Here is a 17,921-nt window from a genome sequence, read left to right on the forward strand (position 1 = left end):
TCCCTTTTTAGCCTCAGTTTACTAATTACATGCCTACCATCTCTTCAATTTCTCTTTAAAGTAAGTTTTGGAAAGCCATCTTTCTGAGAAGTGCTACAGCTCTCATGAAATACAGAGAAACTCAAAGAGCCATCAGCACTGTTTAGGTTTCTTCTAGGCTTATTCTGAACATTCTTTACTTGAGCAAAATTTCCAAGCCTTAGTTTATTGGTGTTTCCTGGGAAAAATCAGGCATAGAAGATTATTCTTACTCGATTGTGTTCCAGCGTCCATCCTTTCCTCCGGTCTCTTTCAGAAGACTTGGGAACTCACTGGTCACGGGCCATAAAAATTTGAAATTAAATTATTACAAAGTTCATTAAGAGTCAACAGCCACATAAATTAAAAACACAGTATCAGAAACACAGGTGGAGAGAGTGTTGAGAACAATCAACAAAGCACTTCCTTTTCCACTTGGTAACCTGTATAGTAGCTGCTTCCTGGCAAGAAAAAAAGAAAAAAAAGAGGCATATTGCTGAGGCTTTGCTTCCCATGACAAGTTAAAAATAAATAAAACAAGTGTATGGTTTTGTTTTGTTGGGTTTTTATTTTAAATGGTGCAGCCAGTGAATTTAATGGAACATATCACAGTTTCTTGAGCAGAATGATACATTTAGTATCGTTTAGATACATTAGTGATTCTGTGATTCTGTGATTTAAATGGAGAAGCATCCAATACAAATCATAGTGAAAACTATCTGTGCTTTTTGAATTTCAAAGTCATAACTTAAAAGTTGATTAATTATATATGTATATTAATTAATAAAACACAACTTTCAAAACTGATTATGATATCTACTGATTAGTCAACCTGCATTCCTGGACAAATCACACAAATACTCCTTCTCATCCGCAGCTCCTCAACCTCTTCAACAGCTCTAGAAGCTTTTAAAGAGCACAAGAGTAATTATTCTGCTAACTTCCTCTGTAAAAACAGGCACAGAAAAGATATTCTAGCCAAAGAAAAAATCAAACACAGCGGGAAAAAAACTTACTTCCGTGTTATCCACCAACATCCATCAACTACTTTGCAAACTTTAGGTGTAAAGAGGTAACTATTTAAAGAAATTTTACAGTCATCCTGCACAAAGGCTTTTGTACCCTTTTCAACACAATTAGGGACAGCAACTTGAAGCAGTCTGACACAGGAATGAATGAACTCAGCTGATCAGAAATCTGGAATACTTGTTCTAATTCATACAAAATCTCTACCACTAAAAGGTGAGAGAGTAATGTACTCATTTGGTGTCTTTACATTTTATGGAAAATCATTTTTTGATGCATAGGGAACATGAACTGTGCTAATGAGCTAGAAGCACTGAGTTTGAATGTCAGGACTCTGTATAATGTCTACAAACATCAGCTTCCTCCTGTCATTGCTCCGGAATGCCAGGCAGAAACAGAGAAGCATCCTCCCAGAAACAGGTATTTAGGGCATTATCACACTGGATCAATTTGAGCCTGCAATGTATTCTGTTACAAGTTTCAAAACTTTTCCATCTAGTTCCAGGAAAAGCCACTGCCGCGCATTTTAAATTCATTAAGATACACCAGACTAAGTTTAGCATTTTGTACCAGACGAGATTCAAGGCAGTACCACAAATTTCCAAACCAACATGACCGTAAAAGCAACCAATTAAATACAGGTTACCATTGTATTTGACAAGTTAGTTTCCAGAAGACTTTTCTGCTAGTTATACAGTTGACACAACATAGCATTTGTTCTATGGAAGCCCTTGTGCAGCAGGACAGCTATGAGGTAGTCGCCATCACAGAAACATGGTGGGATGACTCGCATGACTGGAGTGCTGCGATGGATGGCTATAAGCTCTTCAGAAGGGATAGGCAAGGAAGGAGAGGTGGTGGGGTGGCTCTGTACGTTAGGGAGTGTTTTGATTGCATAGAGCTCAATGATTGTGATGACAAGGTTGAGTGCTTATGGGTAAGGATGAGGGGGAAGGCAAACAAGGCGGATATCCTACTGGGTGTCTGTTACAGACCACCCAACCAGGACGAAGAAACCGATGAAGCATTCTAAAAGCAACTGGCAGAAGTCTCACAGTCGCAAGCCCTTGTTCTTGTGGGGGACTTCAACTTACCGGATGTCTGCTGGAAATATAACACAGCCAAGAGGAAACAGTCCCAGAGTCTCCTGGAGTATGTGGAAGATGATAATTTCCTGATGCAGCTGGTAAGGGAGCCTAGCAGGGGAGGTGCCCCGCTTGACCTACTGTTTACAAACAGAGAGACTCTGGTGGGAGAAGTGAAGGTCAGAGGCCGTCTTGGGCTTAGCAACCATGAAATGATTGAGTTCTCAATTCTTGGTGAGGTAAGGAGGGGGGTCAGCAAAACCACTACGATGGACTTCTGGAGGGCAGACTCCAGCCTGTTCAGGACACTGGTTGAGAGGGTCCTCCCAGGACCTTGGGAGACGGTCCTGAAGGACAAAGGGGTCCAGGAAGGTTGGGCTTCTTTCAAGAAGGAAATCTTAAAGGCGCAGGAGCAGGCAGTCCCCATGTGCCGTAAGAAGAGCCGTCGGGGAAGATGACCGGCCTGGCTGAACAAGGAGGTTTTGCTGAGACGCGGGAAAAAAAGGAGAGTTTATCATCTTTGGAAGAAGGGGCAGGCAACTGAAGAAGAGTACAAGGACCTCGTTAGGTCATGCAGAGAGGGACTTAGAAAGGCTAAAGCCCAGCTAGAGCTCAATCTGGCCACGGTCGTGAGGGATAACAAAAAATGTTTCTATAAATACATTAACAACAAAAAGAGAGCCAAGGAGAATCTCCATCCTTTACTGGATGCGGGAGGGAACACTGTCGCCAAGGATAAGGAAAAGGCTGAGGTACTTAATGCCTTCTTTGCCTCAGTCTTTAACAGCCACACCAAGTATCCTCAGGGTATTCAGCTCCCTGAGCTGGAAGACAAGGATGGAGAGCAAAATAAACTCCCCATGATCCAGGAGGAAGCAGTTAACGACCTGCTATGTCACCTGGACTCTCACAAGTCTATGGGTCCAGAGAGTCGTCAATGGAGCAAAATCCAGTTGGCAGCTGGTCGCGAGCGGAGTCCCCCAGGGCTGAGTTTTGGGACCGGTCTTGTTTAGTATCTTTATTGATGATCTGGATGAGGGGATCGAGTGCTCTCTCAGCAGGTTTTCAGATGACACCAAACTGGGCGGGAGTGTTGATCTGCTGGAGGGTAGGAAGGCTCTGCAGAGGGATCTGGACAGGCTGGATCGATGGGCCGATGCCAATTGTATTAAGTTCAACAAGGCCAAGTGCCGGGTCCTGCACTTTGGGCACAACAACCCCATGCAATGCTACAGGCTTGGGGACGAGTGGCTGGAAAGCTGCCCCGCAGAAAAGGACCTGGGGGTGTTGGTCAACAGCCGGCTGAATATGAGCCAGCAGTGTGCCCAGGTGGCCAAGAAGGCCAACGGCATCCTGGCCTGTATCAGAAATGGTGTGGCCAGCAGGAGCAGGGAGGTGATTGTGCCCCTGTACTCGGCGCTGGTGAGGCCGCACCTCAAATACTGTGTTCAGTTTTGGGCCCCTCACTACAAGAAGGACATTGAGGTGCTGGAGCGTGTCCAGAGAAAGGCGACGAAGCTGGTGAGGGGTCTGGAGCACAAGTCTGATGAGGAGCGGCTGAGGGAACTGGGGTTGTTCAGTCTGGAGAAGAGGAGGCTGAGGGGAGACCTCATCGCTCTCTACAATTACCTGAAAGGAGGTTGCAGAGAGGTGGGTGTTGGTCTCTTCTCCCAAGTGACAAGTGACAGGACAAGAGGAAATGGCCTCAAGTTGCGCCAGGGGAGGTTTAGACTGGATATTAGGAAAAATGTCTTTACTGAGAGAGTGGTGAGACACTGGAATAAGCTGCCCAGGGAGGTGGTGGAGTCACCATCCCTGGAGGTGTTCAAGGCACGTGTGGACGAAGCATTGTGGGACATGGTTTAATGGGCATGGTGGTGTTAGTTGATCATTGGACTTGATGATCTTACAGGTCTTTTCCAACCCTAGTGATTCTGTGATTCTGTAATTACTCCTCGTGTTTGTTTTTGACCTGGCTTCTCCAGCCTTTTTTTTTGCATTCAGCGTGCAAGATGGGGCTAAACCAGAGGTTTATGTAGTGGCATAGTAATGTTCCCTGTTTAATTCTTTTATCCTTTCCTAGTAACACTTAACATCTGATCTGCATTTTTGAGAAGTGCCAGGCATTAAACTGCCATTTTCACAGAACCGTTTATCGTAAGGTCTTACTGCTGAATATCATGCTGTAATAACCTCAGACCCTGGGGTTCTTCTGTGTGTTGGTTTAGGATTGTTTCTTCCGAAGTGCATCATGTTATGTTTATCATTTTATGTTTTTTAACTTAATCCACTCACTCTTTTAAGGTCATTCTATAGCTGTAGTGGTTAAGGTGGAGGATGGAAAATGTAATCTGAAAACATTTTTAATTTGTGTTTGTCCTATAACAAAAAACTAGCAATAATAACATTTGTCCTCAGATTTTATAAAATGTATGGGCTTGTTCCTTTAAACTTCCAACACAGCTTTGTAAAATTCCTGAATGTTGTTTTAATGCATGTGTGTAATGGGATTGTGTTTGTATAAAACATGTATTAAAACGTTAGTATAAAACAAACATAGAGTAACTTTGTGGCTTTTCTCCAGACTTCTCAGGTGGGTTTTGACCTTGAAACCCTTGGTGTTTTGATCTAAACAGCAGAGATAACTAATTTACTTGAAGCAGCCATTTCTGTTTGGGCAGGCATGTTTCTTTGAAAATACCGAGTCTGGGGCCGGAACTTGACAGTATGTGTTGGAACATGTAAAAATTGCCACAAGTGATAGTAGTTTAAAAACATCAGCTTCCTCTTTATTTTAATATTGCAAGCGTTGTTTCTAGAGCATGTGCTTGGCATACTTACCCTCTTTACATCTGTCCCTAGAAATGTCTAGAAATGCTGAGCATAGAATTGTAACATTGTTATTCATTGCTTACTCTGGGTTTAAATCCTTGAATGACTTGCCTTTATTTTTCTGAATATGGATGTAATAGTATGCTCATTTGCATTCCCAGAATGGTGCCTGTTTTCAGAAGCCCTTTGGACATCTTGCCACAAGGTAAAAAGTTAGTCCTGAAGCAAGCGAGGACATTTATATTTGTAGGAAAATCATACAGAGACTTGGAAAGACTTTCTGAATTAGCTCACTATTTTTCAGGCTGCTGCATATTCACTTTTCAAGTATGTCTGCCCAGAAACTAGTAATTACACTAAACCTGACAACACAGTACAGCACAATCCACTGTCCAGAGTCAGTTCTTCTGGGAAAATAGACTAAATGTTATTCTGAATCTGAACATTTAGATGTGAGTAAGAGAAGGAAAGCTATGAGAAGTCTGTGCATGTTCATGGCTGTCTTTTGCGTATGGAGCACGTTTGCAAGACACAGAATGATTCTTTTATTTTATTTTTAGTCCCACCAATGTGACAGTTTACTTTGTCAAAAGTTTTAAAACTAGAAATGCTGTATTGAAAAACAGGTAAGAACTCACTGGATAGCTTTGAGCTGTAGTGAAATTGCATACAGATCCATAATACTGTAAAAGTTATCCTCCTTCAAATCCTAATCCCTACCCACAAGACTTTTCCGTAATACTCTGAATGCTACTGTTCCTGCCTGGAGCAGACTGCAGCTTTCATTTCCAGAAGTAGGAGAAAACTGATGTTTATTATTAAATAAGTTCCCTTGGTGCTGCTCCTACTCTTCTGTAACATCAGCTGCATATGTAGGGCAAGACTGTAGCAGAATTTTTAAACAAAAGAAGAAGACAAAAAGCCTTTTCTGCCTAGGTGGCCTTTCTCAGAGCAAAGGCAGCTTTTGAGGTGGTGGAACAGAACTTCTCTTGTTCTGCGTTGCTTCCTGTCTGACTGATGTAGGCTGGTAATGTCAAATTCATGTAGGAATAATTTTTTTTTTGTCTCGGCACAAAACTGTTAGGTACCAAAGTGAAAGTACAGAAATAAGTCTTGTGCCTCCAGGATGGGATTGTAAAAGTACATATTCAACATAATTAGGTACCTAACTGGGTGCTTAAAGTTAAGTAATGTATATACATATGTAAGTAATTAAATTATATTGGAAAGTATTTTATTTGTCATGGTTTGTGCTCTGGTCCCTACAAATGAAATTATAGGTAGAGTTTATCCTGTAACTATTTGAAAATGCTTGCTCTCTGGGTAATTTCCTTTTTTGGTTTAGTGGTGTGGTGTTTTTTTGGGTTTTTTTGGTGAGGTTAACCTAGGTTAAAAAACTACCCTTGAAAAATCCAAACTAGTGTGGAAAATACAAAAAACATATGTGAAAGAGAGACTTGAAAATAAGTAAGTTATATCTAGCCAACTTTGTTATGGTTAAACACCCTGAGGTCAGAAATCACTGGAAACTGTTTCCATCTGCTTATAAAAGCTGGTGAACAATGCAGCTCTTTGGATTGAAGTCACCAGCTAACTGTTTTGGAATAGCTTTGTGTAGTAAATTTTCATGCCTCAGTAGAAAATGCCATAACAGGGAGAATTTTAACAACTTTTCTTGTTAGTCAAACCAGCCATTTAATAACAGGGAGAAACTAAGTGTAACTTAGTACAAAATTGAGTTTCCACTAAATCTGATGATCAAAAAGAGGATGAGCTTCTACTTAGCCTCCAGGGGTATTTGCTTCTTCCAGGTTGTTAACAAAACTGTTTTCAGAAACTTCTGTTTAAATTGCTTACATGTGAGAAAATATTGGAAAAAAAGCAGTGATACAGCTCTGGAGAATTTCTGAAATTAGACCCAGCAGACCTGGGAATAAGGTTGATTTTAGTTCATCCATGGTGAAGGTCCCCAGAATAGCCCACTGAATAGTGAAATTAATGACTACTTAATTTTAGGCTCAAAGTCTGTCCATTAATAGAACAGAATATGTCAAATTTATGCACGATTAGCAACAGGAAAATGCCAGCACTAAAAGTGCGAAGGAAAGACAGACAGCAGGCCACTGGAACAGTATTGCAGAAGAGTATATGAGAATAATTTCCATTTTGTCATTAGGCTTATTTCTTGACCAGGGACCTTTTAGTCTAAATATTTTAAAATACTTTTTCCAGTGCTTTTTTTGATCAGTACCAATTCCTTCCCTTGCATCAATGCTCCCCCCACCGCTTTAGATTTAGACTGTTGTTGGGTAACCTTTAACTGTATACCCTATGGAGAAGGGAATTGTCTTTGTGTCTCAGTAATTGGGGCTAGAAGTAGGGGGTTTAAAGTAATACTACCTGTCAACTGTTAAAGAGGAGCTTATCTATTATTATTGCCTTTTAAAATGCCGCTATTTACTGGTAAGTACTAATGTTTGACTAGGGTACAGTTATACTGGCTTGGATTACTGTAACATTACTTAGTGCACTTGGCTGGGTGCGTGCTCTTGTGGACAAGCAAGTGCAGCGTCAGTTGGGCTCACCATGAACTTGACCTGGACCTGTCTTCAGAATTCCCTTCTGTAAATTGCGTCTACTGCAGTGATTGCTTGCTGTCTCTCATGTGTGACCAACATAGAAACTGTTACTAATAAAGACTACAAGGAGGATGCAGGTGAAGTTGTTCTCCGGGTCCCTAGCATTCTACTGGAAATCCTGACTTTACATTTTTTAATGTAGAGAAAGAGCTTTGTTTGCAGGGGTGGTATGATTTTAAGTGGTGAATACTGGTAATAGCTTTACTGTTAAGGAACTCCTTCATTTTTCTGAGTTACTGAATAACGTATGTGAGTAGCTGTAGTGACTTCTGTGCATGCATGTGTGTGTGTATGTGTGTTTTTGGTGTAATAACTTCAATTACTCTATGTATAACTTTGAGCTTAATTCTTTGCTTCTGTTTATTCTTGATCATTCAGCATATTAGTTTCATGCAAGTAATATTTAATTTCTTTAGATACAGTTCTTCTGATAGTCATTTTAACAGCTACATGTGGTACACCAAAGATTTTAAAATAATTTTTGTTTTCTTTTTTCAGACGTAAATTAGAATTTCCTGATAAGGATCTTTTGTTTTCATAGTACATGTCTATTACATATTTCAGCATAGATGGAATTATAAAAAATCAACCCAGTCATAAATATAGCATGTTGGGGGTTTCATGTGTGTATACTTCTAAAATTTTCTATTGTAATTAATCTATTGTAAATTATATCAATTATAAATATTATATGTTCTATTCTAATATTTTATCAAATTGTTGAAGCACTAACTTGGTATGAAAAGCAGTAACAGATTTCTCTGATTAGGGTACGGATTACTAGTAAGTTGCTCCTCTTGAAGATGATGAAAGGATTTTTACAGTGCTTTGATCCTAACCAGACCACAGGAGGGGTTTGAACACTTCTCAAAACTGTATTTCAATGAAAATCTTGCTTCTTTGTTTTTAGAAACAGAAGGAATTTCAAACAGAAATTTACATCAGGTTTAATAGACTGTGTCATAAGGGGAAGTTCTTAGTGCGGCTCTTGGGATGTGGTATGTATTTGTGCAAAGTATTTATGCCATCTTTCATAAATTGCTGATTACTTTTATTGTTCTCTCATTCCCTTCTGTCATGTAGCCGTCCTCAGAAGGTGTGTTTATGTCCATTCCTGCCAATACATCCGCTAAAGGTCTCCACCTGCTTGTACATAATTCAGCATCCAGCAGAGGTGAGTAAGGCTGAGGTAATGGTTGGAGTTCAGCTGTAATCTTAATGCAGCAAATGGTAGGCAAGAGGAAACAGCTACGCTGTTAACATCACATAATGATTTTTACTTTTAAACTTGATGACTGAAATGCCAGTTCACCTGAGATACTGTATCTTTTATTCAGTTCTTCTGAATTACTGTATCTTCTGAAATCACACCTTATTTCTGCAACTATTTCTGCACGCAAGACATCTTTTCTTATCTGAATAGTCCTGCTAGAATCCAAAGTCTACTTGTCTTGGTACAAACTGCAAGAATTGATCCTGACATGGTCTCTCATGGAGGTGCTCAGAGTTGATCCAGGGAGGAATGTGTTTTGGTTATAGCAGTGGTCTTTTATTGTTGTTAGTGTTCTGTTAAAAATATGAATTAAGCTATTCATCTTAGTGATTACCTTAGCTATTTAGCCAATTAAAAACTATAGTTTAGCTTCAGAACAGTATGTTTTGGTTTACCTAATAGGAGAATTTATGTTGATGTTTTCTTATCTGTCAAGAATGGAGTATGGTGGTGGTTCATAAGGGTTTTAGAAGTTGGACTGCAGTTACACAGATCTGGATAGATGGTGGGCCTACAAATTAGACTGTGAAGTTCAGAAACCTGTACTCTTCTGGTCCAGCTGTTTTCTTAGCACTGTTTACTTAGCTCAATCAGCACACAGAGAGTCTTTGAAGGAACGTAAGCAGAATGTAAAAGAGCAAGTTAGAGAAAAGTGTTCTGTCACAGCAAAACAAAACAGAAGCATTTGGTCCCTAAATGGGAAAGCTGTGATTTTTAATTGGCTGCTTATAAGAAGAATACTGTTTTGTGTTACTTATTCAAAAGTACTTAAGTATATGCTTAAGTCACTTGCTAGAAAAAAGAGGTTTAAAAATGAGCCAGAGAACTTTGAACTGGCATTTGAATTGTGTTGAATTTCTAATTCATGGTGGAAGATATCAGAAAAAGTTTGCAGATTCTTTTTAGATTTCGTACACCATTCCTGTGTCCTTCTGAAAGGCTATATACACTTTTTATTAATCAGCAATCACAACAGCTGTCTGTTACAACGGGATGCAACTGTTCCATTGGTATATGTTACATAATGATAATTCACTTGATAAACTGCTATTGGAAGACCACTGTATTTGAAGACAATCCATTTGAGAGGAAAAATTTAGCTATCTAACTATACGAGGGCACTTGCTTATCAGAGATAAATGCAAACAAATGGTGGGAAGCTAAGAATATCTTACAATGATCTTTGAAAGTGTTTGTCTTAGATGATCACAGGTGATGCTTTTGACTCGAGAACAGCAGAGGCATACCTGACAAAAGATAGGTACTGTTTGTTATAGTTGCTGATACTCAGAATACAATCAGTCTTGAAGGCAGATAAGCTTTCTGGACTGTATCTGATCCTTCAGTCTGCCATTTCATTACACATACACTCTAAGAGTCCATTTCAAAAGTATCTCATTAAACTAACCAGGTAGTGAATGTCTTTCCCCTACTGCACATCAGTGCACATCAGACTGTCATCCTCCATGTGCTTCATTATTTATTGGCTTTGGAAGTTCGCAGTGCAGTGAAGTAAACCACCAGCTATGGTCAAATGATGCCATTGAGACTTGTATTCAGGCAAGATAGTAACGTAGGAAGTCAGGAGCAAAATTTCTTGTGCTCTGATTCATGTGACTGTGTCTCCCCATTCTTACTATCCAGAGGCCATGCTGACAGACAGACCTGTGCTGGTATCAAACACAGTGAAAGAGAGAGGAATCATTTATTGCAGAGCAGTGGATCCCAAGTGAGGAATCCTACCATCCAGCTTCCATTTTGCATAATAGGTCCATGAATTAATTCGATTTTAATTTGTGAAGGAATTTGAAGAGAATTCAACATTCCATGTCAAGGGGCACATACTTGTTTTCTGAATAGTGTTAGTGTACCATTGTTTATAATGAGAGTAATTTAAAAATTAAGTATTTAGAAACCCAGTATACCAAACCCAGCATCAGAACTAGTGGGAAGGTGAAGGAGTTATTTGCCCAGCCTAATTTCTCTTTCTACTTTGCATATAGATATATATATAAAAGTAAATAAAATAATGTCATTTTTCCCTTCTCATGCCTACTGTTATGAACCTTATGTCAGGTCAGTGGCATAACTAGGTGTACAAACTCCTGTACGTATTTGTCTTACCTTTGCCTTTTATCATCCTTGGAGTGATCTCCAGCAAAGTGTAGGCCATTATGTACTTTTCAAAACCTGAGTGATAGCTATAACTCAGAACAGAACCCTTAAAGCATAGCAGAGGTGTCTGTTTAGGTTGTTCTGCTTCCTTGCCTTCTTTCTTTCCATAAGAATTTGAATTCTCAATGTTAAGCATCTGATAAGAAAACTGAGATTGTGTGTATTTAATGAATTTATATATTGATCTAATGCCAGTAATTAGCTTTGACTTGCTTATTATAATAATTCTACTGTAGAGTATTCCTTACTAAACAGTAAGAATCAAATATAAGGGGAAAAATTTTGCTAATTGTCCTAACAATTCATTAAAAAAAATGGAGGAAATATATATCTGCTGGCTTTAATAAATATTGTTATTAGTTAGCACTGTCCTGTTCATTGTAGATGGATAATGCTATGCTGACCAAAAGTACCACTAATTCCCAGAAAAAAAAAACCCCAAATGTCAAAGTGAATTGTATTGGGTCTGGCTGGGATGGAGTTAACTTTCCCCATAGCAGCCCTCATAGACCTGTGCTTTGTATTCGTGGCTAGAACAATGTTAATAATATACCAGTGTTTGGGCTACTGCTGAGCTGTGCTCACAGCGTCAGGGCAGTCCCTCCAAACCCTGCCTCCAAAGGCCAGTAGCCTGAGGGTGGGAAAGAGACTGGGAGGAGAAATAGCCAGAACAGCTGACAGAAGCTGACCAAAGGGATATCTGGTACCACATTGTGCAATAAAAGCTGAGGGGATGTGGCGGGGTGGCATTTGCTATTAAGGCTTCCTGAGCAACTGCTACATGAGCTGAGGCTCTCCTTCCCAGGAAGTGGCTGGGCATCGCCTGCTGGTGGGAGGTAGAGAATAAAATCCTTTCGGTTTCCTTTGTTTTTGCACACGGCCTTTGCTTTTCTTTATTAAACTGACTTCATCTTGACCCACGAGTTCAATTTCATCTTATTTTCTTCCCCCCTGTCTTGCTGAGGAGGGGAGCGATAGAGCAGCTTGGTGGGCATCTGGAGGCCAACCAAGGTGAACCCACCACATAAGTCCTTCAGTCCTATCTCTATTTATGTACTTCAGTGGTCAAATAATGAATAAACAAAGAGTTGCAAATCACTATTTAGAACACTGAGAAGAACAAAGGAGAGAGCAACTGCTTACTTTCAAACCAGTAAATGGAAAATAGCCAATATGATAACAAATAGGTTATATATGTAGTCTAATTAAATACAAATGGCTTTTAATAAAGAAAATACTAAACAAGTGAAGCCTTTTTTAATGTTAGTTTGACTTAGCTGTTCTTAAGCTTCTGTGCTCAAACAATTCCTTTCAGCTTTGAATTTTATGTTTGTTTTATCTTCCTGTAAACATGGGTTGTTTTTCAGATAGGAAAATTCCATTTTCCCTGTTGGTAAGAGAATGTATTTATTTGATATGAATTCTGAAGTAATGATATGACATTGGAGGGAACAGTTGAATGACTTACCCGTGACTGATGATAGGTCTTTTGGTTTTGCTTATCAAAGACAAATTGATTTTCTTCTGGTTCCTTTATTGCCACTACATTCTTGTGAAGAAGGGAGTCTTCTGACTAGTGAATTGGGGTGTTATTTAATTATGATGAAATAAAGACAAATAATACTGTATCACCATTGATGGCTTATTTGGCTTTGCTGAGATCGAAGAAATCAATGGTAGTTTGAAGGATATTTCTCCCTCCCCTTGCTAGCACTTCACTTCCTAGGTATTTTGATCTTCATCTATCCCTAGGAGACATCATGGTGCCGCTGCCTTGCAAAGTAGTGGTGGATGTAGCAGGACAACTTATTCCTTCAACTCCATGATGTTTTATTTATAGAGGATCAGTAGATATGGATCAGAAAAAGCAAAATTAATAAAGGTTTTAGGCAACAGTGATACAAGTCTTCACAGAACTAATTTAACAGCAGTTTGGTAGCAAGACAATGTGATAGCCACAGGCAGCTGCACATTGATACTTGTGAAAGGCAACAGCCACCCAGAGAGAACTGAGAGAGCTAATCAAGGCCTTACATGTTTACAAATACTGAGTTGTTGATATATGGCTCATAAATCAAAAGATGGACCAAACCCCCCCTGGGTTTTCATTAATTAATCCTGTCGTTTAGAGACTGATCTTTGGATTTTCGTTGCCTGAATCATGAGACATTCAGGTTGACAATATTGTAAGAACTCATTTCTTACTGGGTTTAGGGCTTTCATAATCCTGACCTGATCTCTAGTGTCTTGCCTCCTGCTAGATTCAGTTAATAACCTTCCTTTGCTCCTCTTGCGATAAATGAAAAAACTGAAACTTTCATTCCGTTTTCAGTGTTGGCTTGCTGTCTTCATTAAATGTAAGATAAACCTATGGTCCTTCTTCCTTGATGGGAAAACAAAAATTGACATCCTAAATATTCAAGCTTCATTTGCCATACTTCTTGTCTAGACAAAAGCTAGTGTGTTCCCATCTGTGTTAAATAAAGGACAGAAACAAATTGCTCCATTTAATAAGCAGATAGTGTGCTTCAGCTGGCAGTACTTCCGTCTTCCTCCACTTTCTGAAGCCCTGCTCCAACACAGCTCTTTAATGCTCTTTGAGATCTGAAGAGCCCCTGCTCCTGGCAGTCACCTTCCTCATCTGTGGCACAGAGATGTAGGCAGATGCCTGGTCAACACAGCCTGAATGGCACGAGACAGAGTACTCATGGCAGTGTTGGTGCCATTGTGCTGGCTACTGTGAAGTGACAGCAGAGTGGAGATGTTTGTATTTCACATTGTCTGTTCTGATACACCCAGTGCTTTTATTTTTAGCACCTGTTTGTGGAAATCGAGCCCTCCCCTCACTTTCCAATATAGAGACATTGACACCCCAACCTATTACATTAACACTAAAGCTGTTTTTTGCCTACTGTTTATTATTCTATGAAGTTTCGTCTTTGTTTTTGATACTGATAGCCTAGTTCAAATTTATGCTGATGATCATAGGTTAGTTAAGACTAAGTTTAATACTGTCAATCAAAACAGCACGATTTGAGTGCATCAAAATTGGATATTTTTTCTTGTTGATTTTTTTTTCTGTTATCTGGTAAGATTTTTTCTGTGTCTGTAGTCAAAAGAATTCGAAAGTAAATGGAAGCATTAACAATTCATAGAAGCTCTCCTTGATTTTATTCAAAAGTAACTTTTCTTTTTTGCAGGCAAGTCGAGTATTAAGGACGGTACCTTTGCTAGCAGCTTGTCTCCCTCCAGACAAATGTAAAATTTTGATTGGTCGACGTTTTAGTGAAGACAGGTGAGTGGGATTGCCTGTGCATTTTCTGGTCCTCTATATATTACAGAGATTCTTTTTTTCAGTGTCTTTATTAATAACCAACAGTGTTCTTAGATTTTATTTCAAGTATGCATATTGACTTTTGATATAATATTCTGATTTCCAGCAAAGATAAATTATATATAATAGTCAGAAACACTTGATAGGTCTTCTTCTAGGTTGTAGCTTTTACTGTCTCAGTTTTGTGCTCTTGGAAGGTTCAGGTGCAACTCTGTAACTCCTAGTTTTTGCAGTTCTGTTCTTATCTGGTACTAAGTTTGTCTTGCTATTCTTTATGGTTCTTTTTGTATTTGCTTTGTCTGACAAACCGTTTGGTGTTACTGAAATATAAGCAATAGTTTTTACTTGAGTGTGATAGATGGTACTTGAGAAGGCAGTCTATTGGTGAAAAACTCTCATAGAATATATTCTTTCAAATCCTTTTCTCTTTCTCTTAAAATTAATTATAAGAAAGCATAGCTTTCAGAATTCTTTTAATTATTTTTTTATTATTCTGAGACCTTGGACAATATTGGTCTCCCACGTAATGTCTTTAATCTTTATTAGATGAAGCTAAGTCTTAGAAACCAGTTCTTGGTACAAATGCCAATGAAATTTTACTACATACATTTTCAATAAAAGCAAATAGAAATCATCAATACTGATGAAGGAAATGAATTCTAAAATTGAGTTTAATCTTTGGAGAAAACTTTTTGTAGAGTTCAGTGAACAAAAATGTTGGAAAGTGATTCAGAATGGTGCTCCCAGACCTTTGTGCTGCCTGTATAGTAACTAGAGTACGTTAGAAATACATTGCTTTTCTATTAGTCTTCTGTGATAATAAGTGTAATACTTATCTAAGAAGTTCCAGGCTACAGGGAAATTGTACTATCTTCCCATTAAAACTGAAAATGAAGCAACTTTTCAAACTGATATGCACAGGGTGGAACAGTATCAATACAGTCTGCTTCTAGTAAATCTCCTTAGAATTTTTTTTACAAGTGATTATAGTATTACAGCTTCTTCAAGTTTGAATCCAGAGATATTTCTCTAACCTAAAGGATCTTCTTTAGGTCAAAACCAGTTGTGGAACATCTTAGCCTCAAAATAGTTTAGATAGATTCATAATTACCTAGTTCCTATGAGGTTTTTTGCCATAAAACATACTAGAGGTGATGAAAGAAATGAAAGTTTTCCTTAGGTTAATATGAATTTTGGGGATCTGACTTACCCAGATGCAGGGCTAAAAGTAATTAGGTAGTAGTCATGGCTCCACTCTGAGAATCTGCAGTATGCCTACTTTGTACTGTGGATGTAAGTGAGACTGCAGAAATTGGAAATGCTGAGTCATGGAGTTCATTCCCACCTTCCTGGGAGGAGGAAGGATAAGAAGGGGAGAAGAGTTATTTTCCAGCTTTGCAATGTGTTTTTTGTACATAATTTTTTTTCTTAGCTATGTATGCATTCTGCCAATGTTTTAATCCATATTCCTTATTTGTCACTAGCACTTGGTACTTGAATAGCTGGTTAGAGGATCATATCAGCATTATTTTAGAGTTCTAGCATCCTTTCAGGCCATAAACTGGGTAGATGTGTTCAGAGAGCTCACATTAATCACCTGGAATGACTTAAGTTCCTTCTCTGTTGTGGTATATTCTAGGAACAGGCATCTGCAGACAGGGGTGAAACATCTCAGTGTTTACTGTGAATGGGGAGGGCTGTAATGGTCCCTGCCCTCCTCTTAGGGTGAAAATCTCTGCTAATGGGACTTTTAAAACCTCAGAAGTTGCAGTGGTTCAGCTAATGTTTTATAGCATGTTAAACTAAACAAGGCTTGGGTTTTTTTCTGGTTTTCTTAAAAGCCGCACTGTCTGTAAGCAATTTGACAGCTCCTGTACAAGCAACTTAATCAACGTTGTCCCATGTTGGGGGAAGACTTCTGTCTTTGTTACTTTGAAGAAAAAAGATTATTAAAGAGTGCTTGCTGATACATTTTATAAGTATCATTTTATAAATATAATTCATAAGCACATTAAAGCCATACCTTTGCTTTTTTGGAAGTTCTGTGATATAATTTACATCCTTTGCAGCTTCCACCAGAACTGCATGGGTTGGAAGGGAATAGAAACCGTATAACTCTAAGTCTGTGCTTGTGAACATGTGAACAGTGCCTGCAGATGGAGGGGTAATGTGGAGCATGCATTCTTTTTCTGTGTACGTATAGAAGCCCTACCATGCGGCAGACCTGGGAAAGTGATGTCCTTCATGGTTGCCCATACATTTGTAAATTATCAGAATAGAATGGTAGTGGGCATATTTGTATTATCACAGGATCCAGCAGCTCTTGGCAACAGCTCGGAACACTTAGGAACACTTGAAGGTAGCCTTTGGGCTTTGAGTGAAAATTAAGTCACACACAGCAGCTGGTTTTTTAAAGTCTCCATCACAACAGCTCTAGCAGTGGCATGCCAACCAGCAAACAAGTTGTTGTTCTGTAACTGTCAGAAGAGAACTTTCAGGTGAGAATGAACATACCATCTGAGCTGGGTAGCTGTTTCAGTCTTTAGTGCCCCTCTCTTGAGGGGGATGGTAAGTTTGTTACCCAAGTGTATGTAGGTTACTTTCCCTCATTTGTTCTAATGCTACAAAATTACATTTTTCCTGTGCTTTGTAATCAGCATCCAAAACTAATGAGGACCACAGAGGTATTTCATAAGGAACTCCACATAGAATTGGGTACTACAAAGTAACTGGGATGATTTGAAAGCTTAACATTTAGGCTTTGATATTTATGACAGTAAGAATGAAAATCAGGACTTTTTTTTTTTTTTTAACTTGTGTTTGGGTGAAAGAGTAAACATAACACACATTTTTCCTGTTCCACCTTCTCAGGTCACCTTTTCTTGTGGTTGAAAACAAATTATGTAGATTACATTTATTCTTGATTGACCTATATTGCAGAAAAGCTACAGAACCAACTTTCGGAAGTCTTTCCAAAAGTGAACAGCTAATCAAAGCCTTTTGAAGTTGATATCTTCAACATATAATTGACACAGTGATGGTAAAGATGAGAACTGATTAATCCAATTGTTTTCAAGTGTTAATTTGTGATTTTTCCCAGTCTTGTCCATTCTTCCTGCAATCTGCCATTTTAATTCTACTGAAAGTATGTAAAGTTTGCATGGTGGTGTGGCTCATCAGAAGGCATTTCTGAATTAAAAGACCAGTTCTGGTAGTTATCTGTGGTTTGTTTTTTTTCCCCAAGTACTCAAAGACTTTAACTTCTGACCTATTTTGTATTGATTACATTATTGTCAGATATTAGGGTTAATCTTTGATGTGCTAACATGTTTAAGCTAAAAGTGAACAGTTTGACATGATACTTACAGAACAGTGGTATTGTAAAAATAGCACTTTTATGAGTTGTTAATATTTTCGGTTTGATCCTTTTTATAAATTGACAATGAATCCAGTATCACAGTAGTATGGCAGACAAGTGTGTTGGAGGGTGGGGTTAGCGTCACTGCTAGATCGGAGATTGAATTTTATGCAAAAATGTA

The 17,921-nt window shown here is 38.8% G+C and overlaps 1 protein-coding gene across 1 annotated transcript in view; it reads left to right on the plus strand.

The window, feature by feature from the left end:
• DTWD2 (DTW domain containing 2) overlaps positions 1-17,921 on the plus strand; it is a 94,207-nt gene that overhangs the window by 25,984 nt on the left and 50,302 nt on the right. Inside the window, exons 2-3 of the mRNA XM_059834032.1 lie at positions 8,684-8,774; positions 14,249-14,343. Of these exons, the coding sequence (XP_059690015.1) occupies positions 8,684-8,774; positions 14,249-14,343 (186 nt within the window). The remainder of the gene's footprint in view (positions 1-8,683; positions 8,775-14,248; positions 14,344-17,921) is intronic.

Source organism: Gavia stellata, chromosome Z (genome assembly GCF_030936135.1).
Source record: "Gavia stellata isolate bGavSte3 chromosome Z, bGavSte3.hap2, whole genome shotgun sequence".
Lineage (NCBI taxonomy): Eukaryota > Metazoa > Chordata > Aves > Gaviiformes > Gaviidae > Gavia > Gavia stellata.